The following is a 25,000-nucleotide window of genomic DNA, read 5'->3' on the forward strand; positions in this document are numbered from 1 at the left end:
CAGAATTTCGATGTGTAATTTGCACTGGTGTTACACTTTTTGCACTGGTGTTACACTTGAACTGCACTGCTCTTAGCCAATCAGCATCGAGTAATTTTTTCATGTGTATTATTATGTACAGTAGAAGTCGAGCTGTGCAAGAAACAAGAAATAAAAAGATTACCGGTAATTGATCCATGTAAAGTTTTGCAATTTGCAATTTTTCCCATTTCGGTATCGCGATGGCATTTTCAATTTTTTGAACCAAGGTTACCAAGTACAAGCGGCAATAGTGAGACAGCCGAGTTGCCGTTAAGGATCGCTGATACTGTGTTTTTACCATCAATCCTGACTCGAAATCCTGACACAAAATCTTCACTCGAGAACTTTCCTTGGTAGTACTGGTTAGTTTATCTCGTTCAACAATACACAGATTTAGGAATACAAAAGCAGAAACCGACACAACGTAGAATGATTTTTTGAAGGTGTACTATATTTCGGCTGGCCAAACCAGCCTTCTTCAGGTACAATGGAAGATTTTATATTGGTGAGTGTCTTTATGTAGCCGATATTTACGTAATACCGGAAATACGCAAAAGTAATTGATAGTGTAAATTGAAGATAAGCATACGGTAAAATAAAATAACATGATAAAAGAACATAATAAAAGAAAACAAATGGAAACAATTAATATGTTTCTTCGCGGATGTTCAGACCATTAGGATCAATTGTTCTGCTGGTTTGGCCAGCCGAAATATAGTACACCTTCAAAAAATCATTCTACGTTGTGTCGGTTTCTGCTTTTATTCTTCATTTTATATGTAAAGCCGATTAGATCACTATTGATCCAACGTATACCAGCAGGATCATCGTTCCGGTTGCTTGCTTAAACATTTTACAGATTTAGGCCAGCCTAAAAGCGTAGCTCCTGGGCCGAGTTGTTCAGAGCCCGATTAAGCTAACCCAGGAAAAGGTAGAATTTTGATTTGAGTTTTGTAAGTTTGCGGTGAGGTTTTCTGTATATTGTTTGGCCTGTTTTGAGTTTTAATAATCCCATATACACAAAACAAAGCAGCAAAAAACATTTGTATAAAAGAAAAAGTTATAATTCGGTTAACTTTTAATCCTGGGTTAGTGTTAACCGGCTTCCGAACAATCCCGCCCTGTTTTCAACAAGTCAATCTGATATGAACCCGCGATCCCATCGAAAACCAGCACTTGGTTAGCGCTCAACTTCAAAAAACACGTGACCTCGATGAGCAGTAAACTTGAGCCCGCGATATGGTCACGTGACACTGGTCAGCGGATACCTTGTTTTGACAGGTGTAGATGCATCATAAGATGGATGTCCAATATCAAAGAAGTACACGGTAATCCAAGGCTGCATGTCTCTGTCAACCCATTATTTGGAGAATAGCCGCCATGTTGAGCGACTTCGTCGTCGCCGTCGTGCGTACGCGTCCACGAGTAATACCGCTAGCCATGATAACCATGAGAAAACCAACTCATGGGTTTCCTTTTCTTTCCTTCATGAGTATGAGGCTCTGCTTGGCGGCCCTACGGGCCGCCGGAGCTCCGCTATTACACTAAACACGTTTACGCGTTACATGCTGTAATTAATGAATTTCTGCTCCCTTGTTTTGTTTTTATTCAACTGCTGTCCACAAAGAAATTAATTTGTACGGGGAGCTAACAAGAAAGCCAACTGGTTAATTCAGCTCCTCAGCTCGAACTTTAAAATTTCAATTTAGAGAATCAGCCAATCAGCGAATCAGTTGAAAAGCTCAAGACACAACTATTTATACTTCGCGACCTCAAAAATGTTCGGTTCCTTTGAGCTGCCCATGATTTTCGAAAGCGGATTTTCAATGAAGAAACAATGTTCTTTCAGGTGAAACATGTCTCTTAAACAAATTGACGTCAGTTTTTTTATGCGTCTGTCCTCTTATTGATGATAAATTGCGGCATAACATTGTCAAAGTGGCTGTGAAACCACGAGCCGCAGGCGAGTGGTTCCGCAGTAAACTTACAGTTATGTTGTGGGCCTGTTACACTAAAAAGCCGGACGCCGAACCTCGTCGGGCAAAGTAACCATCAAGCACCGCGCTCCCAGTCAACGAAGAAATACCACGGGGCCTAGTGACAAGGCAGGAAATCCCATTACGTAACAAGTGACAAGAAAATTGAACACGAAATCGTGCACGCGGGCGGCGACTGGAGGTAAATTGATTGACCACCTTCTTCGGAGAAACCTGTAGACTTGTCAAAATAGCTTTATTTCCTAGCCTAGTTACCGTATGGCTTTCTCCTGTAGGCGTTGCCAGTCAATTTGTTTGATTGTTGACGAGACGGAGTGACCGCGACTAAACATAAAGACCTAGAAACTAGGCAAAGTATATCGGCCCCAAACATGCAAACGAAAAAATAAAAAGCGCGACCACCAGATAACCTTTACATCGAAGGAGTATATGCCACATTTGCTTGATGTGGCTCGATACAAATCTTTTTGTCAGTGAGGCATTTGAAATAACTGACGGAAATATCTAGCACTCCCTAAGGTAGAATAACGGGAAATAAATGGGAGATCACCCTCACTCTACATACACTGATGAAACAAAGTTGAACAAGTTTCATTGCTTGGAATGTAACTATGTCGAAACAGACAATACCAGCGGGACTTCTGCAACTTTCATTACAATCGACATGATGCAGAAATTAGACCCATGTTCAATTTCAACTTTATTAATGCTTTTCCATTTACAACATAAATCACAATACTTACCATCGCCTAAAAGGTTGGTTATCATAACGTTTTGCAAGATATATATGTAGATTTTATTTATGTTATGAGTACAACAGAAGACTACCTCAGATTTTGGTTAAAAATTGTATACATTTTTCTCTATTTTATTCTACACTGTAAAGATGCAACAAATCACATCAGACCAACTCAAACGATGTCAATGAAGTGTGTATTATCAACATTCTGTTTAACAAATAAATTCCATGTTGCCGTACGATCAGGTCAGTTATTGATCATAGATGACGTCAAAATAGGGTAGGAATCTAAAGAAGTGGCACACGAGGCGATGGCCGAGTGTGTCGCGGATTTTTTTAACTAGATTTTAACTTCTCCTGTTATCAATTATTGCACAGACGCACGGCAACATGGAATCTATTTATTTTATCTAATAAAGAAACCAATAAATAGTTAATGACGTCATCTATGCGTCTGTCCTCCAATTGATCATAACTAAGAACCAATCAAAATGCGAAAATAATTCGACATATCGTATAATGCATTTTAGAAAATTGTTGCTGTATACCCACTGTTGGAGCCGAGCGTGCCTTTTTTTTTTATAGATACACGACTGGAAATGACAGAACATTTATGTCCCGGATGTTGTGTTGCCAGTGCCATCACTGCCGCTTCTCAGTTGTGTATATTTTCGCTTTTACATGCTGTATTCTTAGCCAAATGGTGTACCTACGTTTTCTACAGAAAATAATGCACTTTTGAGGTCTACAAAAACTGCTTAACGCACTCACGTCCCGCTCCTGCGTCCTTCAGACGTTTCTAGACCTTAAGCGTGCATTATTTTCTAAGAGTCTCTAAGAGAACATACAACTGAACACCATCTTCTACTTGGTAAGTAACTTCAGGGAGAAATATCAATAAAGGTAAATCAACTTCCTATAGTATTCTTTTCTAGTACATTCAGTCGGGGCTTATTATCAAGGGAGGCTTATTATAGTTATTTGCCGTATTTTTGTTTTCTTCCCTTTCTAAATGTATTTATGTTTTACTCATGGTATGTTTTTCTCACAAAGTGAATTGACTGGAATCTACAAGACATGCTAACTGTGCATCTTCAACCATAGAAGGAGCATCTGGAAAAAATAGCAAAAGCAAGCGATTTAATTAAAAAATAACATAACAGCTCACAAGGGACGATTTTAAAAAAGTTTCAATTGCAGCAGAAATAGAAGGGACCGCATTTCTTTAGCAATAATATAAATGCAAAATTTACAGCATGGTGATTGGCTGAGAGCAGGTCAATAAATCGCAAACAGTGCACAAAGTTGAAGTAGGCCCTTTGCACTACCAGTCACATGGTATGGAATTAGTTATGCTGGGACGCAAGTTACCCAGTGGGACCTCCAAAACAAAGGAATTCGTGCGCGTCTATTGAGTGCAAAAAGTTCCAGTTAAATTGCATATATATCATTAAAAAGAATTCAAATAATTTTTGTAAAGAAAGGAATGATCATCGTAGTTATGTACACAACATAGAGGAGCTCAGTCGCGGTATTCTGAGTTATTTTGGGCGCGTACAAAATTGCCCTGAATTAAAGGAAACCTGAAAATAGTAGTTTACCAAGATAGAAAAAAACACGAAATAGATAATAATAAACCATAAAGTAACACGGATGTTAAGGAAGAAGAAGATTGACACGGGTTGCAAACGACGAACGTAAAAAATTCATGACGAAGCTCCTTTGAGCAGCTGTGAAATTAAAGCCCGGAAAAAAATTCAGGCTTGCACAATGTCTTGGGTTCGAATCCCGTTCAAGCCCAGATGAGCTCAGGTTGCCGCATGAACTGATCTGACAGACTTCTGCCCCAGGTTGTTCGATGGCTGGATAACGCTATCCACCAGATAAATCGCCATCCAGTGGATAAGTGTTGACAAAACAAACCATGCTATTCACTGGGTAGTGATTTATCCAGTGGATAGCGATATCCACCTTACGAACAACCGATTATAATAGTGCTAAATAAACAACAGCAATTATTATAGTCCCGGGCTTTACTCACTCATGACAAAATACTCGTCTCCTTTGCCGATCTCAGCCCTTGCTTCTTCCACAGCATGCTTCACGGCAAACAGACATGCGCAGGACATACATAAAGGAGGCTCTCCCACGGCTGATGGGAAATAAAAAAAATAACTCGTCAGCAAACGTAATAAGGCATTCACCTGAGTATGGTCTAACGTCACGCCGTGAAACTATTTTTTCTGATAACCTTGGTTTTTGTACTGGTTGAGCATTTAGCACTCTCTTTAGTGTCCGCGTGAAAGCTATTATACATCAACAAGTTTGCAGTATCAAAACCATTCTGGTCAAAACCTCTCTGACAAAATAACTAGCGTGCAATTTTCAGTAGCGATGTTGCTGAGATATATGACATTTCATCTTCGGTGAAAACAATCTGGGCTCGAACATCTGGGCTCGAGCCCAGACTGCTCGACCAGGAAACCATTGCGCCACCACAGCTTCCGTTATTCGGTACATCGCTTTAACCAATCCCACAGCATTGTTACCTTTGGACCTGAGGATGCCGAGTGGATTGGGGGCATTCTTCAGCAGTGACACTCTGAAGTCGATTGGTATGTCCTTTGAACACGGTGGCTTGTACTCCTGAGATTGTAAGGAGACAGTAGATAGTTACAGTCAAACCAAGTGAAGCGTACCCCTCAAGATTACATTACTGAATTGATTATTTGAGCGTTGAACCCGCTAGTCGTTTGAAGAGTGCAATATTAAATTGATTATTGGAAAATTGAACCCACTAGTCGTTCCAAGAATACGGCTAATGGCTTTAATGTTCTAAAAAATCAATTAACTATTGATTTTTGAAATGACTAGCGAGTTCAATATTCAAATAATCAATTAATTGTCGAGGAAAAGGTTGTTGTTATTCATCGTGGTGGATGCAATAATAAAGTGTATTATCGTTTGTCGACCTTATCGCCTGAAGAAGACTAGCAGTAAGCAGTCGAAACGTCGCGATCTACATCTCAAGTGACTACATCGTGAGACAAACGATAATACACTTTATTATTAATCAATTCATTATTGCATTCTTGAAACGATTAGCGGGTTCAATATTCAAATAATCAATTCATAAATGTAATCTTGAGGGGTACGCTTCACTTGGTTGACTGTAATGTTAACAAACGACAATAATAACAAACTATTTATTACATCGATTACTTTTAGCACTCTTGGCACTATAGGGTGCATTTCTTTGACATGATCCGTACCAGGAACAAGGATCCAAGATCACTCAGGGGAGCAGTGATAGCGCAGTGTTGAGAGCGCTGGCCTCCCACCAATGTGTCCCAGGTTCGATTCCCGGACCCGGCATCATATGTGGGTTGGTTTTGTTGTTGCTTCTCTGCTCTGCGCCGAAAGGTTTTCTCTGGGTATTCCGTTTTCCCCTATTAAGCCTATTAAGGCTAGGCCTATTAAGCGATAACTAATATCAAAGATTTGTAATAGCTGGTTTTCACATGACGTCACTAAAATTCGAACTACAAAACTATTGATCTTCCTGAGATTTTACTTTAATGATGTATAAGAGCAGCTGAAAACTAATACTCATACAAATTTTCGCTCCGAATGGGTTCTTGGTTTTGTGATACACTACGCTTGAATTTCTAAGCTTTTGCGTGACACGGCATTTACATGACGGCCTAGAGAGCCGTCATGATGGTTAAAAAAGTGACTTATTTCGGGGAACTTAGCTATATGAACAGTTCATCAAGTAAAGGCTCGACTTACCCATGTACCATTCGTCAGATTTCTTCCTGTATCAGTATCGTAGATAATTTTCTCTGTCAACCAGAATCCAAGCCCCATGACAAAAGCTCCCTCAACCTGACCTACATCCAGCTCAGGGTTCATGCTGATTAACAAAAGAATTCACAAAATCAACATGACAAAGTGAATGTAGAAATGCATGTGGCAAACGGCGTTAAACGTCACGTCAAACAAATTTTGATCACGACAAACAAAAACGTATTATTACTTCTTAGGTAAGGATTGTAGTCTCAAGAAAACCTCTCTGAATATGTAACTGTAGTAACTAATAGTTAACAATGTTTAAATTTGAATCCTCTCGTCCTGTTAATTTCGATGCAACGTTTCGTTATGGGCCACTCCTATTTGACAGAAATTGCTAGAGAGAGAAAGATTTTGTTAGCACTTCACCAATTTACAATTTCGAGTTCTAAAGTTAAAAGAAAGATGTCTCTAATTCAAATTACGTTCAGGGCATTTTACCTTTGTCCGCAGTCATTTAGTATGTCTGTACGTAAGATCTCCCTTTCTCCTGTCAACACGTCCAGCTCCACTTCAGTGCACGTCACTCCATAGGTGTTGTAGGCAAACAAATCTGAAGTTGTATCTACGCACCTAGGAAAGAAATTTATATGCATTAGAAAACCTTGGTAGGTAGGCAGGGATCTAACATCAATCTATTATGAATTCAAAACGTATGTACTGTCAATTTGAAATTAATGTTTGTAAATTCTATTTAAAATTTTGATTACGTATCATAGCTATTTGGTTTGGTTTTCGCTGGTTTTGGGATGCATGAATGATACTGTCACAATAAAAACGGTTATATTTAGCAAACCATTATATCCGTAAAGACCACATGCAGGCAAAGCAATTCTATAAATTAAACATGGGATCTAATGTTTTGAAATCCTGATATGAGCCAATCAGATCTCGCAGTAATACCGTGTAAATGGTAGCAGATGGGGGAAAGTTGAAAAGTCATGATTGATATCAGTAAATTGTGAGGTTGTATGACAATTATCGCCCCCTACCTACACATGGTACATGGAAGGACAGCTCGTTGAACTGTTCAAGGTAATTTTCCATCTGCTTTTAATATTTAAGTATATGTTACAATGAAACGACTTACATGTACTTAGCTGATAAGTCAACTCCGCTGTTGTAGCATTCGGCAATCAGGTCAGGCCAAGTGGCAGATGGCATTTTGGCTCTGATTGGATCAATCACTTTGTTTAACATGTCACAGCAACCAATCACAGTCTAAAGAAGAAATAACTCGCACATTACCAAGATACTAAGATCGGCACCTGCAGTTAAGTTAATATAGTTGATTACAGACCGTAATTGAACTTTCTAACTTTCATGACTTTCTTATTGCATCGCTACACAAAACACCTTACTTTTAAATAATTATTACATCAAGTACACACGTGTATAAGGGGGGTTCTGGGACACCTTTTATTTTCTAGACTCTCGGCTCTTAGAGTAGAGAAATTAAAATGTTCCCAACAGTTTAATTTCTGGAAGTACTGTAACCTAAGAGTAATCCGTAGTGTAAATACTGTAAACGACTGTTTTGTTACTAGCTTTAGCGTGCTGCATTAAAAACTAACTATATATCAAGTTGCATGATTCTGGTGGCGTAGATAGTGGTGGTGATGGTGGTGATAGAAACAGTCATGTGAGTAGTGATGTTGCTGACGGTGCTGTTGCTGCCTTTGAGGACGATGATGACGTTGAGGATGACTACTAATGTTAAGGTAAATGTAGAGTAACATGTATAGAAAAGAACCGAGGTATAACTAGTCTCGGCTTAAGAAAAACCCTGGTTGCAATAAACACACTGCAGAAGCTATAAGGGAAAATTCTTAACCAAATCCGGATATCACGAAGATTATGGTCATTCTCCCAGAAATATCAGAAATGCCTGCTCCTTGGTATTTCGTTATATCGTGGTAGACCGAGAGAAGCCGCGCGCAGAACAGCAGAGAAAGAGAGGACAGCCTTAGGTTTACGTCACGGAGCGGGGCAGCAGTGGTTGCACGTGACCGAGTGGCATGGCGAAGGACAATTTCCGGTTATTAGCCCCACGGGTTTTTGGACAAAGTAAAGTTGGCGAAGAAAGAAGGAAAGAGTGGATCTAAGTCGGTAATACAGAACTAAACCTACCTTACAACACAATTCACTCGTAATGCTGCCACCAGTGGCACCACCTGAAACGGAAACAACCATACGCTATGACACGAGATTACGGTAGAGAGACATTAAAAGTTTCACGAATAAGCACTGGAAAATCTTTAAGTGCAAGATACCAGAGGCATGGTGCTGTAATATCCCTAGAAAAAGATGCGACTTAAATAATCAAATAAGTCAAACATGGGACTGTGGGTATGAGCTGCACAGAACAGGGTTTTCGTTTGAGAGCGGAGGCCGGTCGTTGCGTCTGGTTATTTTCCACGTCATGTCCGGTATTTTGATGCCATATATTTGCAGGGATTTCAACTTAGGTGAACATGGTCTCTTACGTGAACTTATTCAAAACATTCTCTGGAGGGACTGACCCGGTCGCAACCCCTCCCCCCTCCCCCTCCTAAAACCTTGCGTCTTCGGCCCTTGAAAAATATCCGGTACCGTTTTATTTAACTGCCGAAAACTCTCGAGTCTGATCTTCTATTTTGGACAGGTATGAAAATGCTTGCTTTGATATAACACATGACACTTGTGTACCGCTCTATTGAGGAATGTAAATGATTGTTAGCGATAGTCAATATATCAGAATTCCACCTTGGCTGCGAGTTAAACGTCAATTAAACTTTATGATAATGTGAAATGTCCACTGCCTTCAGCTAACCTTTGTGAAAAGCTGATGAAGTAGTGTCCAAAAGCTCACAGTTCCGTCACGCTTCAATACTAATCTACATTTCAAAGTACCATGTACATCAGTTAATTTTAGATCGAAAACTTTGGTGCTACATCGACATAATCCGGCTGATAGCAATTTCATGAACTTTCTGCTGGTAAATGTATTGTAGAACTTAATTATGCCTGGACATAGATATTGAAACAAACTATATGCGCGCTGAGCCTGTCCTCGTGTCCCTGAGGGGCACTTACTGTTTGGATTGCTGAATGCTGAAGTTGGCTTGATGGCAATTTTATCCAGAGGACACTTCAACTTGTAAGCCGCAACTTGAGCTACCTGTGAAGATAACCAATGTTTGCGATCTGGTTAAAGCAACAAAACCCAGTCACGATCACGGTCTGCACAAGAGAGACCTTACGAACGATGTTCTCCCGGTACGGTATCAGAGCTGGGCAAGACGTTTGTTGTTTAGCTATCGTTAATTGCATTTATTATATGGCTAGCTCCGTGAGCGGGCAAGATGAATCAAATCCTGCACTGTGATTGGCTACCCGAGCGGGCAAGATGGAGCTATTTTGCCCGCTCGGGACTGCCCGCCGTGTCCCGCAAGAAAAATTTCCCCGAAAGCCATATAATAAATCCTTTAATGACAAAGCTTGTTCGGTCAAGATGGCTGGATATTGGCCTCATTCTGTTTTTTGCGAGTTTATGGACCTCGAATTCGTCTCGGTCCATAAACTCGCGAAAAGAGGTCTGGGCTAATATCCAGCCATCTTGACCTCACATTTGGTCAATAACCCATATTTATTATATGGCTTTGGCTTGTGGCCGATATAACGCGCGCTCTGATTGGCTAAGAGCGAGATCTGAGCGGTCATTATGCAGCCGTAATGCCCACGGGCCGATTACGGATTATGCAAATTAGGAAGAGCCCGGCTCGGAAAATTCAAGCGCATTGAAGCGATGAAAACCGATTAAAAACAGTAAGAGAAAGTAAGTAGCTAAAAGTTTAGAGATTTTTTCTTAATAAAATTAATATAGAAGTCGTTTGCGACTCACCAGCCGGTAACCTTGGCGGGCACTAGTGAAAAACAATCAAAGTTTGCCGAGTTTTAAGTAAAGCTAAAATCGCTAAGTGAAAAACACCATCCGCAGATCTGTCATGCATCCTGAGCAGAACACAACAAAGAAACTTATAAGTTATCATCTTAGTCACAACAATTACAGAAATATTAAACTCCGTCACAGTTCTCATCAAATGTATTCCCTCGCTTTACACAAGCAAGGGTAAATCAGCTTCCAGGATCATCAGATGTAAACAATCAAGCGGTTTCTGTCGGTAGCAGTGTTTGTAATAACTGCAGGAAGTTTTAGACGTTCACAAGGCTTGAAAAGTTCATCCATAAATCCAGAATGAAGAAGGCGAAGACATGTTGTCGAAAGCGAATGCGGAGATCGAGTTATTCTGAGCAATGCATTCTGAAGAATTAGTATTTTGTTTCACCGAAAGACCGTCGGTTTGGACTTTTTTGAAGCACTTTCTGTCTTTTCCATGTGCGTTGACGTTTCGCCACAAAAGTCGGAAAAACTCCCTCATCAACTTGTGGCACCACGATACTAAAATACCTTTTTGAGGCTGTGACAATCACTTTTCCCGTAAAGAAATGTGTATTTTTACGGAATACGTAATACAGTGGTGAAGTTCACTGACTGTGTAGTTTTGCCCTGGGTTTGAGACGATGAATAAATCGGTAAACGCGCGCATCGCCGGATGTAAACTGACGACTTCCGCTCGAATACTTTTTTTCTTTTCGTTAATTCATGGGCCTTATAATAAACAACTTAATAACCTCGACCGTTTGGTCGTTACGGGAAAATCTCAAACCTCGGCCTACCGTATTGTCCTCGCTATCGCTCGGTCAATACGGCAAGGTCTCAGTTTGAGATTTTCCCGTAACGACCTCACTCTCGGTTATTAAGTAGTTAGTATGAACGTGAATGCATGAAAGAGAAAAGACGGCAGTGGTCATAACCATGAACCCGCGTGTAAGAACCTACATTTTTTGAAGTTGGGCAAAATGTGTTCTTGTATTTTGGGGTAGTTATTGGCAAATTTGGCTAAGTAGGTTCTTAATTAGGTTCTTAATTAGTTTCTTCATTTCTGTGAGGGAGATATTGTTATCGATTACCAGAAAAATGAGTAAACTTGGGCTTGGTCCTTGAATATACAGTGTTTATTCAGAACTGTAGTATGTATTTCCTTGTGATACAAATTTACAATCTCAAAGTCCCACCCCTTAGTTAAAATGTTTACTATAATTTGGCTGTGACCCACATAAAACCTGCTATACTACTTTCATGTTGACCTGCTTGATCTTGCTTGACTAAAAGGTTCTTATATTTTTGGGTATTAAAACGACAAATTTCTGTCAGCAGGTTCTTAAACAACTAGATTCTTGCACGCGGGTTTTTGCTACCCTTGGGTGGAGTTTTACAGCAAAGGGAAGCCACACTTTTCTTTCCAACAGTATTGACATTAAATAAATTGTCTGATGACCTGAGTCCAATTCATGAACTGTACTCAGTCTATTATTACCTTGGTATTGATTCCCTGTCCCACTTCAATACCCCCATGAGCGATGGCTATTGTACCATCAGCGTGGTATATTGACACCATGGCAGTGAACTGGTTGCCGTCATAAGCTACTCCGTACTTGAGAGGGACAACACTGATTCCACGCTTCCGCCAACGATTATTCTGAAAGCAAGAGACGCTCAGCATCAGAACTTGAGGTAACATTTCAAACACGAAACACCATGGCTTAACACATTTTTTTTCAAACATCGAAGACAGAGTTGAAAATACCACTCGTAGGGGAGTAGTTTTGGAGAGCTTCGAGGTGTTCGAAAACGTGGTCAAACACGGTCTTGAATGTTTGATGGTCCTTCTCAATCGGAATTAAAACCAGGAGAAAATGAAGAAATAAAATCGTAAAAATCAATGTTCACTAAGATAACATATCCAAACACCGTCCACGGTCACGATTCCCTTTGTTTCAAGGAGTTACGTTACGGTTTGCACATCTTTAAAATTTTTAGCCTAAATTTTTCAGGTTCGTCGTTTGCCATACTTGATCCTTTATGCTATATCATTAGCTCTCTTTTTTGGAAAATTACTATTTCAGGTTTCCTTCAGTCTAAATTCAATTTTGTACATGGCCAAACTTAACTCAAAATTTTGTGACTGAGCTCGTTCAAACTTGATGAATTATTAATGAGTTTGAAAAGCGTTGATAAAAATGATTTCTGGGACTTAAGGTCACTAAAACCGTAGCTGTAGAGTGGAAACCACACAATTCTGGTTTTTGTCGCAATAAAAGCAAGTGACAAGAAGCTATATAGGAGTGATGATGGCCAAGGATGACAAGGATGGAAATGGATTAGAGTGACGAAAAGCTCTCGTCAACATGGAATGCTACTGGAAAATTGAACTGACTTTATCATCTTACGCCATACAACATGTGACAATTCCCTGTTAACAACACTACTTTTCATTCATGCTTGTCACGGCCTCTTGTTGTTAGTGAACCATAAACGTTTTCCCTTCTAGTTAAAGCCCCTTACATAACTCACATAACTTCGAATTGTATCAGTCACTACCTTACGAAAAGAAGGTAACGATTGGTACGTGTAAGTTCCCCAATTGTTGTTACAGTGCTCTGTACCTTATTGAAAGTGTCAATGGCATTTTTTCTGTTCTGGAAGTCACTTGAGACTAGGATGTCTAATAACATCAATAACATGATGAGAAGTGTTACAAGGAATGTCAACATTAAAGTAATATAACAGATTTTAAAGTTACCTTTTTTTATTTCGCTTTGTCTCTAATAACATCAATAACGTGATAAGAAATGTCACAAGAAATGCCATCAATAAAGTAATATAACTAATTTTAAAACTATCTTTTTTTTCATTTTGCCCTATCTCATATACCAATCAGAAAAAAATCTTAAACCAAACACAAATTTAACCCACAAGACAGCCCTCTGTCAAGGATGAAGAATTACTTTTTATCTGTACAAACTTAAATTTGACCTTAGACTCTACTCCACTTCATCAATGTTGATACCTAAGCAATACCTTAATTTGAGTATCATAGGATTTAGCCTTAGAGAACTCATTTGATTCCAACCTCAACAGTATGTACCACAGGCATTTTGCTGTCAGGAACACACGGGAAACTTACATGAATATAAATTAAACTGTTGCTTTTTTTGTTGCTAAATTTCGTACCACAAAATAGAAAAAATCTTTAGGTACACAATTACAGGCAAATAGCAAGGAAAATACCATTCCACAAAGTAGATATGCTGCAATATTTCAGCTTCTGATTCATTTGTGTTTCCTATGAAATCAATCACAACTGGCAATAAGAATCCAAAAAGTGGATGAATTTGTGTCTACTATACCACTCACTACATATCGCTCAAAATTAACTAAAAACACCTGAACTAGGCACAATTATTATTCTTTTTAGCTGAGCAGAAGTTTAATACTCGTAGTTGAAGCCGAACTACATTCAAAGTTGAGTAGAATTTCATCAGTCTGAAGTGCTTCAGAAATTTCAGCAAGTAAGATAATTAAACTAATAAAATAATGATTAAAAGTCTTTACGCAGACAGTAAAAACAAACCTGTCCATTTTTGTAGAGATTCACTTTTCTCACTTCCTCTGGTGTCATTTTCAGTTCTTTGGCAACATGTTCCATCATTGACTCCATTATGAACACTGCTTGCGTGGAGGCTAAAGGATAGAGTCACATAACGAGTACAAGCATTACTATCCACCCCACTCAGCAGAGTACACCATATTGACGGTAATTATTAAAGCCTGGTTCACACTTTTGAGATACATACAAGCGAAACATAAGCACAAGGATGTTCACATTAGCAGCATACGAATATGCATTGCAGCAGGAGTTACATCGGTGTAGAAACAGGATGGCGACTGGTTGAATATTTGCACTTATGTTTGTGTTTATTTCAAGCCAGTTCACCCTTGTGAAATAAGCATCAGGCGCATAAGCCCAAGCAAAAAATAACAAAGCATTTCTTTTTCTTGTGCTCGTGCTTGTGCTTATGCTTGTGCGTTTCTCACAAGTGTGAACCAGGCTTACGAAAGTAGTAAGACTATGTGAAATATGAATCGTTAGGATGGTACTCGAGCTAGGCGTCTATGCCCACGGCCAGTATGGAGGTTAATAAAACCATGACAACGGGAACGTCGCTAAAAAAAAGGTTTATTGAGTAGAACAATGGCTGTGCACGCGCGTTATAATCCTTGGTACATTTCTTTACCGTCCTCTGTAACACAACAACGTTAAATGACCAAATTCTACGTTATCTGGAGAACGTGAACCACGACGGCCAATTTTTTAAATTTCTATTTCAAATTTATCGCTGTGTTCCACATTTAATGTTGGGATAGTTTTGACAGAGATAAACAAATAAATGACTTAAGAGTACCTCGAGATTCGTAAGTTAAATATCAAAAATCATTTTTTAAACGACGTTCTCCGCGGCGTTGCCGTTGTGGTTGCTATACTCCCTAGTAATCCACTGGTACGTAATGGACACTGTGTTTAATTCTAGTCACTTCCGATGAGAGTAAACGGCTCAGAAGGATTGAAATGGACAGTGAAGCCATTGAAGAAAAATCGTCTTAATCTGAAATTCAGAATATGAATGATTTTAAGACTAATTGCCTACCTGGCGCACGGCACCAAGTGTTTCCAGCAGTGTGAGTGTGCGTAGCATATGGCACAATATTCCAGTTGTCACAAAAGTAAGCTAGAAATAACACAGAATATCATCAACTCAAATGGATCTTATGACAACTTCAATCCTTCTTCGATGACTAGCCGATCAGTGGTTTGATATTAACTGGGACTAATCCGCGTATCTGCGTGTTCATTAATCTGCTTGTGAACAGTTGTCAGCTTTTAAGTGCGTATGACAGAGGACTAAAATCTTGGTCAGGATAAAATAAGAAATAAGACTACCCTTCCCCCGAATCAGTGATGAACTGGCACTAAACCTAAAACGCGGTGAAATGGGGGGGGGGGGGGGAGGGGTGGTCTCCATTTTTTCATTTAATTTGTCCAAGATTGTAGCTTCCATTAAAATTGGTCTTTTTTTTCGGAACTACAGTCAATTAAAATGGCTTCTAGTCCACTTTACGTTAACGGTACAGTCTAAAAATCATAACAATCAAAGGACACTTTGCTCTGACGAAGGGCTAATGCTCAAAACGCTTTCGGAAAGCTCTGTTTTCGTGACGGATTAATGTGGGCAGTAGGGCTAACCGTAATAATAAAGCTGAGATTTCAAATTCCTCCGGTGTGTGTTTGATAGTGTGGACAGGGCCTCAGGTTTTTGTAACACATTGTCGTTCAAAGGCGGTGCCATTTATGCGATCGGTCTATTTCTTTGCAATGTAACTAAAGTACTCGACGAGGGATATTCAAAACTAATTTCAAAATCATTCAAAATGAAGTGTAACGTTTACCGTTATCAGCCCATGCTTGAGCAGCCCCCACATCAAGATCATTCGGCGAGGAACCACAATCACAGTACAAGTTCATATCAATGCCATTTAACTTGCCATCATTTGCCACACCAATCTACAAGGAATAATAATACTGTAATGTCACGTTAGGATAATCACAAACAGATCTTTGGAAAGAACTCTGGGGTACTGATAAATTGATCACCATTAAGACATGGCCGTGAATTCACCAGGATTCTCCATCAAAAGCTGTTAGTGTTCTCTGCATGCCTCGTTTATTGACTGTTATCCAGGAATTAAAGTTAACCCGTAAAACTAATGCTACAGAGTAGGGGTGTCACGATTCATATTCCTTACGATTCGAGTCAATTTCGATTATTGCCTTTCGATTTCGATTATTTCGATTCGATTATGTAAAATATTAATGTTTTTTAATTCTTACAACATGATACACAATGTAAACAACCTACAACCCTAAACCCTCAATTTTAGGGTGCAATGAGCGTGTCGCACATGGTTTGCTTTTTATGGAAATTCTCAAGGGGTGTTAGAAGGGCAGCATTTTTAACCACGCAACACAAAATGGCGCACGAACTGCAAACGTCTTTACTCGTCAATCAAAACGCACATTTTAAAGAGTTCTGGATTCCGATTTCACAATATAATAACTCACTAAGGGCACTCTGAGAAAGGTACGCAAAAAATCGAACCAAAATCGAAACGTGCAATCAAAGAATTGTGAATCGAACCGAACGGTCATAATCACGATTAATCGAGAATTCGATTAATCGTCACACCACTACTACAGAGTGGTTTTGAGTGTGGAAAGTAATCAATTGAGAAAGAAAGGAATTGAGTGTGGAAAATAATCAGGCACATACTTTGGTTTTCGTTTTACTACGGTTTGAGATTGGCTGAGTAGTCTTATCGTTAAGTAATTGGTAAGGATAGTGAGCAGAACTTTAATCCGGCACTGCTTTGTTGTGATCTTTCTTATGAAGGCTATAGTGCAGTATCTTCATTTGGCACTGATTATCATGTTGTACAAGCATCGGCGTACGGGCGTAGGGACGGGGGTGCAGGCCCTCCCCCCCCCCCCCCCCCCCCAGTTTGCGAAATGTTTGAAATTTTTCGGGCAAAGCGCTGATGATTTGGGCAAAAGTACACGGGTGAAAACATTCTAAAGGTAGTCAAAACCTGGCTTGTAGGTATACTTTCTCTGACGTTTTCCTTGTCAAAACGGAGTGGTCAAATGATATAAGGATCCAGTTATTTTGTTTTGGAAAAAGCCATATATCGTTTAAATGTGTATCGTGGAAATCCACGAGATGGATATTGTTTCCATCACCAAATAATGAAAAAAAAAAAAAAAAAAGAATCAAAGCAAACAAAGACCAACACTTTCTGTGGTGGCTCTGGAAAGAGCCGTTTGAAACGGCCCAAAAAGGAACCATTTAAAAATTTTCTTGAACTTTTCGTACGAGGAAGAGTTAACTGTTTCTTTTATAAGTTTCTGATTTTACTAGGCCGTCGATCAAGGTCATAGAGTATGCGAGGTTTCAAAATAACTATTTTTGGAATGATAACAGTTTCTTTAGACGTAAGAATTGGGAACGTCTTTGTTTTTTACTACGATTTGAGTACGTCTGAACACCACTCACGCTTTCGGGCATTGTGTAATTTTCGGTCAATAAGGTCCCCGCCTCCCCCCTCCCAAGTCCGAAGGTGCCCGTACGCCTATGAGTACAAGGTGTCTTGTCCTCGTCAGCATTAACGGAGAGCAAATATTATCTGCTGTCGCAGAGTTTGACTTTGGAAAAAATACCAACACACAATTTACTTATTTTACAATACACTACTTAAAACACTAATGCTAAAAGCCCTGTGAGGTGTGGAGGTATTTTACACCTTACCTTGTACGTTGCTTTGTAAGGTTCCCTTAGTCCAGCCAATTCCATATTAGTGTTCAAAGTCATCCTCATGCGAACTGGCCTGTAATTGTAAAACAATAATAAAGGAAAAACATTGACTCTTTTGAAGTAAGTAGTTTGCTTTTTCATTTCTCTTTACATAACTATAATGGCCAAGCTTTGACAAATTTTCAACATGCTCCTACACTCGTACCCACCCGCAGATATAATTGCAGACAACAAACGTAATGGAAACAAGTACTAATGCTTACTGCTTCCAAAAGAAATTGCTTAGTTGTTGATTACTAAAAAATCAGCGCTTAGTTGTCGACAACTCGTCTCACACACTACGTTTTTTTAGTTGTCGATAACATTTAGATGCCGACAACTAAATATCTCGTCTTTGAAGGGCTTAAGGCATTCTAAGTATGCAGAAGTAGATATACGTATTCTAACCCTGTTTCATCGTGCACCATCGTTTTAAGTGTCTCTAATGGATATTTTATTTATTTTGCGTCAATCAGCCTAAAGCTCCATCACAAACCCTACATTTTGACAAGAGGTGTCTGGAATAACTATGGAATATAACGTTATTTAAGTCAGGTGTTGTTAAACAAGTTGGTCTTTGTACCTCTTAGTGACATAAGCAGCTACTGCACACGCTGTACCGACTTGATTGACCCTGGTGATCCTTGCTCCATAAGCACCACCGCATCTCTTCACACCCATATTAACACTTTACAAACAACAATTTAAAAAAAAAATAGAGTAACCACGGTCAGAAAGGAACGTAACGACCCATCTTTGAAAAAAGTTTGACCAGAGACAAGATGCTAAGAAATACACGCTGGCAAGACAACATGTAAGTAACTTGCACATGTATAAGAGATGAAAACATCTCACTCAAATACTGACTTTTTTTATTTTTTTGAGTTTCTCCACTTAGGATATTACAACTACAATAAAAGTGTCGTTCTTTCAGGAGGTAGTTACTTTTGGAACTGCACGATCTATGATTTGTAATATGCACGAAAAGAATACTGAATGAGGGATGACCAATGGATCCGGTGAAAAAAAATAAGGTACTACTCAGGTCACATGAATGCGCTGTAAACCCCATTATAGGGGCAATCTGTAATATCAATACACAATATGCACTCTATAACTTTAATATAGAGTACACATGCTGTAATTTTGATACGGAATGGAACTAACTGATTACATCAATAAATTGTTTTTAACATTAACATCTTCCTTTTAAAAGTTCGCCTTCGGCTCGCCATCATTAATACGCACAAGGATCTGACACGAATATCATATCACGTAAAGACATGTCAACCTGTGAGCAAAGGACATCATTTAATTGATCTTAGGCTTAAACACTACACCAATTTCAAAATTAAGTCCGACAAAATATTTGCATCCGATCTGCAAGGCCTTCAACTCGCCATTGTAAAAAAAAAAACCTATATAGATTGGCCACAAAACATTTATCTATCACATAAATACACGATGAACCAACCTTTGAGCGGGGTAATTCAGAGTCTGTGCTATAGCTGCTTGAGTGAAATCAACCCACTGAGTTGGACAGTGTACGGTCATTCCATCATCTTCTGGGATACACAGTGCCACCTGTTAAATCGATAGTTGAACAGATAACTAGCCAGAAAATATTCAAACATGCGAGAAAAATCTTGACAAACAGAAAAATACACCCGACAATGAATGACTTCATTCACAGGTTTTTATTCTTGTATTCTGCAGCTTAGACTTAGCAGGCCTTGTAAGCCACGATATATTTTGACAATTATTCCACGAGCGTGCGTTGGATGTGAGATGGTAGATAGCATGGTAGAGCACGGCAAAATGACTCATAACCCATCATGGCTAAGCCAATGAAAACTCTCGAATTGCATTATCCAAAGATCCAGTTTTTAATTAAGTCATTTACTTCAATCTATAGGTATTCATTGCTTATTTTTCCCCTTGGCTACACAGATCCACTCGGCTATCGCCTGGTACTTTGACAATGTCATGACGACATTCATGTTCAATAACAGGACAGACACATGAAAAACTGACGTCAATTTGTTAATTTCCCACCCTCAAAATAATAGAACTGACGCGTAACGGAACCCTCAAGAAGGACAACAGCATAAGTTGAAGTATTTGTATGTATGGTGCTTCATAACAGTTTATCCCCAAATTACAACGTTAGAGTATTAGAGCAGTTTTCAACTGGGTGTTGTAAAACAAAAACCAAAGTTATCACTTTGGTCAATCACAAAGGACACAGAGCATCCAATGAACCAATCAAAACTTGAAACAAATACATGTGGCTGACGCGAAGTGAGCGAGGGAAAACTTGTGCGAGCGAGTCATGGTTGGTTTTGGTTTTACTCCTGATAAGTAATAGTAATTGGACCGAGTGGAGTACAATTCAGGGAGTAATCGCACGAGTAATTTCAAAATCGGACGAGCGCGAAGCGCGAGACCGATTTGAAATTACGAGCACGATTACTCCCTGAATTGTACGACACGAGGTTCAATTACTAATTAATCGTATCTATAACAAATTTTGGAATTAAAAAGGTCTTTTGGGAAGGTTTTTTTAGAGCGAAAAAGTATGTAGCGCTTTTCACAAACGTTGAAAACTGTAGGAAACATTGCGAGGGAAGCCTTTAAAGCGCACGTAATTGACGTGAAAACCACGTGGGTATCCAATTATAGGTAACCAATTACAAAAAGTTCAAATTGGGTACCTGTAATTGGACACCCACGTGATCGCGCGCCGATTACGTGACAAATAGGCGCGCGGAGAACTAATCACGATTGAGAATTTTGTTATAGATAGGATTAGATGACAAAGCAGCAACAGTTATTTAAGTCAATCGCCAACAATTAATGTTTGTTGTATAATGTTTCACACCTGTGTTTCCATGTGGAAGTGGTACTGATGTCCAGTAGATACGGCACCCTGAACAACATGTGGTGAATTTTTAATTGCAGCTAATTGAAAAACAAAGAACAGGAGTTAATGAAAATGTACACAACTAAGTGGCACACCAACATACGGTAAAATAGTTATCATTAACCTGGAAGTGCTGTACGCTACAATATCAGGAGACAGGGGTGGCGCAGTATAGCGCATGTACTGTGCATGGACCACCAATAAGATCCATGCATTGCCCTATCTGGGAACCATAGAGAAAGAGGAGCTGCGGGTGGCTAAAGGGGACATGGAGGAGAACTGTGGAGAGAGAAAGACAGAAGATGGGTCTGGACAGAGGCTGTCAGCGCTGTGAGAGACAGAGCAGGTGGAGAACACGGGTCGATGGCCTATTCTCCCAGAGGAGAGAGGAAATTAGTCACTGGACGCTACAACAGACAAACTTCCTATCCAGAGAGAGTATCAATTCCTTTAGCTGCTTCACGCTACAGTCAAAGGTAGAATGATGTACTACCAGACGAATAAGACTTCAACATGTAAGAGCAAGACATCTTAAGAGCTCTCAACTGTTGATTATACTCACTGTCTGGGTCGCCTTTCTTCAACGTTTTAGCTTGAGGATCAAAGAATGACTTGGCCGCTACAGCTTCGTCAATGGTCAGCAGAAGAGGCCCCTGGTCTTTGTAAGTCACCTTCACGGCTTTAACCGCTTCATCTGCGTGACGCTGAGTATCTGTGGTGAGAAGATAAAAAAATATTCTCCAAAAAGTTCAATGGTACATTTATACTGGGTTAGTACCGCCAAGGTTTGCACACTAAGAATGATGGGGAAAGATAGAGCCAGAATAACAACAATAACAACAACAAAGGGTAATGAAGAACTGCTCCCATCCCCTATTTAATATCAACGTCATTAGGGAGATAAGTTTGACAATGAATACATCAAATAAATAACGTGTGAGAACTCTGGGTAAACGATTCAAAGGAGAAAAGATCTTTGCAGTTCTACAGAACCTTTGTCAGTTTCAAAGGAAGCCTAAGAAAGGTTAACAATCTTTGTTTATTTCTGAGGCAACAAGGTCTTTGTGCCATGATGAACCATAGTAAGTTATAAGTTAGCAATTAGATTATTCGCTCCTGATTTCTATCATGTTATAGTTGACGAGGGTACAGCCCGAGCCAACTTTGACGCGTATAAATCGAGAGCGAACAATCTATACCTACCGGTCGTTCAAAACTTAACTAGTAAATTATTTCAGTCTTCTTCACAGACACTTCGAAAACGTAGAGAAGCGGCCGCCATTTTGTTCGCAAGCGCACATTACTAGGCTACTCACTTAAAACAGAATAGACATTAAGTAACATAGCCAATAAGAGAAGGACATTCGTAATAGACCGTTAGTAGAATTACACTAATAATATTAAACTAGTAATGAAATGCAATGCACCTGCAACTATGATACCCAATGCCTGACCGGCATACGCAACATCCCCACTGCAAAATATCTGTTATAGATAAAACAAAAAAAATTCTTGTTACTTTTGCAGCTAAACTACTCGCGAGTCAAAGCCCCTTTGGAGTACATGTAACAACCAGATTTACCTTCTAGCGAAGATGTATAAAATATGATTTACGTCATTACAAAAACGGCACTAGAAGGAGATTTCAAATTTATCAAACATGTTTTGTTTTATCAACATGTTTGTTTTAGCATGTTTTTGTCTTATCAAACATGTTTTCTTTAATACTTCCAGAACACACAAACAATTGCGAGGAAGGGAAGGAAGTCTGTTACAATGTTTGCCTGCTAAATTGCTACTAAATGTTAACGTGCTTTAAAGTAGCCTCTTCCAGGCGACCACACAAGCAGTGACTTTAAAGACGCTTCACAACATTGACTTTAACTTTAACTTTAATTAATGTAATTTCCTTAAATTTACTTAATGTGATCGACCACATCATAATATCCTAGACTGTTGGCAGCTGGTCTTTTCTCCTAGGGTCAGAAGGGTGTTTATCATGAAGACAAACGCAAAAGGGCGGAACATACGAAAAGGGGTTGGGGCGTGACGAGAGTGAGTGCCACGAGTAAGTGCCACACCCATGTCTCGTACCAGTCCCTTCTACAGTCTCAAACGTCACGCCTCATACTCCCTGCCTGATTTCCAGAGAAAAACAGCATTCCAGCAGTCTAAATATTTCCGAGAATATCGCACACAGCTTTGTTAATGGTTTGGGCGAGCAGAATCTGTCGCTTGTCTTCAATGATCTCACATGTGAGAGTCACCCTGATAGGGACTGTTGCTGGTGACTGACACTTTGACCACCTGGGAGGAAGTCTTCTTCATTGTTTAGTTGGCTTCACTCAGTTAGCCGAGATGTCAATCCTCAATATAATTCCTATTTAGTACTACCCTGAATTGGACGGCCACTGTAGATGAACTGACTACAACAGCTTTAACAGACAGATAACAAGCTTGGCTCTTACCTCTTCCTCTGCAAAACCAAAAGACGTTGGCATGAAATTGTTGACACCCCCTTTAGGAATGTCTTTTACTGTGATGTACTTGATGACTCCTGGCATTTTCTACAGCAAATAAATCAACAAAATGTAAAACTATTCTATTTACAGCAATAACTGCTTTAAGCTCCATCATATTGGTTGGCCTAAGAATGATAGACATCCATCTTTGCTATGTCAATGAACTGTCGAACAAACATGTAATGAGAAAAACGAAAATCATCAACTGCAATGCAAGAGAAATTGCCTTCACATAGCAACATTTTCCCTAAAAACTCTATTAAGATCTCCCCCCAGGTTGTTTGTGGGGCGGGGGGGGGAGGGGAGAAGAAGCTTATTTCGTTTTAAAACCTGGCCCACTGAGGTGAGGGGCGTTATTAGAAAGGTATCCTATTTCACGTAAAATAACAGCTGGGATATGTTTCACCATTGTTTAGTACCACATTTTAACAATTGCAGTGGCTGAATATATTTGAGAGCATAAAGTGACTATGTTTTTGCCTCAGTCTATAATTTGTCATGATTGACCATCTAGGAAAAGGGAGGGGGCTTATTAATGAACATGAGGTTCTAGAGGGTAGGACTTCTTAATTAAACTACATTAACTACATTACAACAGTTATTATCAGAAGCTTTTTATTTTATGATTTTGTACTTACAAGGGCTTCTGATGTATCAAAGGAATCAAGCTTGCAGTTTCCCTTCAAATTAAACAGATGTACATCATTCTGGTCAGCAGAGCCACTAATGATTCACCTCTTTGAAGTAACTGTAAGTCTAAATTTCCACAATACTTCTACAAGCAAGTTCCCTCCAGATTTATTATTTTTATTAAGATATTTCAATAAACAGCCACTATCACAGCAATTTTGTTACATTCTACGTGTAATTGGTACAATATTACGGCTAAGGACCTTCCCTTGTACAGAAATGCGCCTAAATTACATGTAACTGAATTGTGGAAGGGAAAGCAAATTCTATTCTATTCTACTTAAGCTATTTTTCAAAGACAATGGACAGCATTTAAAAACATCTGCCCACCTTTTTCCATTGAGATCAAACCTTACGCATGTGTAACTCAAGATAACATCCCATTTCTGGCTTCATAGCATTAGTATAATAGTGATTCTGAACAAAAATGAAGGTATTATTGGGGCTCCATCAGTATAAATGTCTTTACTGTGCTTTACAATAACATGTGGACTCTAAAATTCAAAGCTCAACCGACAAATGCGTTTTTCGCTACCATCAATCAAATGTTTGGTGGCTCCTCCCAGCTTCCGACTACTGCCGAGCACTGTTTTGTTGTCTGAACTGTACTTAATGATTTTATAAATAAATGATGTAAATGATGGCTCCATTTACATGTCCATACCTGTGTGCTCACTACAAAGGAAGCATAGAGTTCACCACCTTGAATGGGAATATCAGAAACATACTGAGCTTCACCAGAAGTCTGAAGAAAAAGACAAAGATGAAAGTCAGATTATTTTATTCACTATCTTCTCACACGACATGCACAACATTTCCAAATAAAAAAAATAGTTAACAAGCAAAACAGCTCAGCTTCCTCCTCACAGAATACTCATTTTCAAAATTTAGGGGAAAATTGCATATT

The 25,000-nt window shown here is 39.3% G+C and overlaps 1 protein-coding gene across 1 annotated transcript in view; it reads right to left on the reverse strand.

Moving 5' to 3' along the window:
• Nucleotides 1-2,705: 2,705 nt before the first annotated feature.
• The window catches only part of LOC110051235 (xanthine dehydrogenase/oxidase-like), a 33,617-nt gene continuing 11,322 nt past the window's right edge, over nucleotides 2,706-25,000 (reverse strand). The window contains exons 19-41 of the mRNA XM_089278667.1: nucleotides 24,758-24,838; nucleotides 24,042-24,083; nucleotides 23,350-23,448; nucleotides 22,309-22,366; nucleotides 21,444-21,593; nucleotides 20,840-20,919; nucleotides 19,433-19,542; nucleotides 18,542-18,646; nucleotides 17,914-17,992; nucleotides 16,001-16,115; nucleotides 15,202-15,282; nucleotides 14,127-14,236; nucleotides 13,784-13,838; nucleotides 13,159-13,217; nucleotides 12,030-12,191; nucleotides 9,685-9,769; nucleotides 8,740-8,783; nucleotides 7,700-7,830; nucleotides 7,051-7,182; nucleotides 6,550-6,673; nucleotides 5,307-5,403; nucleotides 4,799-4,909; nucleotides 2,706-3,870 (exon numbers count right to left, since the gene is read on the reverse strand). Coding sequence (XP_089134793.1) covers nucleotides 3,803-3,870; nucleotides 4,799-4,909; nucleotides 5,307-5,403; nucleotides 6,550-6,673; nucleotides 7,051-7,182; nucleotides 7,700-7,830; nucleotides 8,740-8,783; nucleotides 9,685-9,769; nucleotides 12,030-12,191; nucleotides 13,159-13,217; nucleotides 13,784-13,838; nucleotides 14,127-14,236; nucleotides 15,202-15,282; nucleotides 16,001-16,115; nucleotides 17,914-17,992; nucleotides 18,542-18,646; nucleotides 19,433-19,542; nucleotides 20,840-20,919; nucleotides 21,444-21,593; nucleotides 22,309-22,366; nucleotides 23,350-23,448; nucleotides 24,042-24,083; nucleotides 24,758-24,838 — 2,178 coding nt within the window. The 3' untranslated portion in view covers nucleotides 2,706-3,802. The remainder of the gene's footprint in view (nucleotides 3,871-4,798; nucleotides 4,910-5,306; nucleotides 5,404-6,549; nucleotides 6,674-7,050; nucleotides 7,183-7,699; nucleotides 7,831-8,739; nucleotides 8,784-9,684; nucleotides 9,770-12,029; nucleotides 12,192-13,158; nucleotides 13,218-13,783; nucleotides 13,839-14,126; nucleotides 14,237-15,201; nucleotides 15,283-16,000; nucleotides 16,116-17,913; nucleotides 17,993-18,541; nucleotides 18,647-19,432; nucleotides 19,543-20,839; nucleotides 20,920-21,443; nucleotides 21,594-22,308; nucleotides 22,367-23,349; nucleotides 23,449-24,041; nucleotides 24,084-24,757; nucleotides 24,839-25,000) is intronic.

Source organism: Orbicella faveolata, unplaced genomic scaffold (assembly GCF_042242905.1).
Source record: "Orbicella faveolata isolate gen_17 unplaced genomic scaffold, um_ofav_v1 contig_46, whole genome shotgun sequence".
NCBI classification, from domain to species: domain Eukaryota; kingdom Metazoa; phylum Cnidaria; class Anthozoa; order Scleractinia; family Merulinidae; genus Orbicella; species Orbicella faveolata.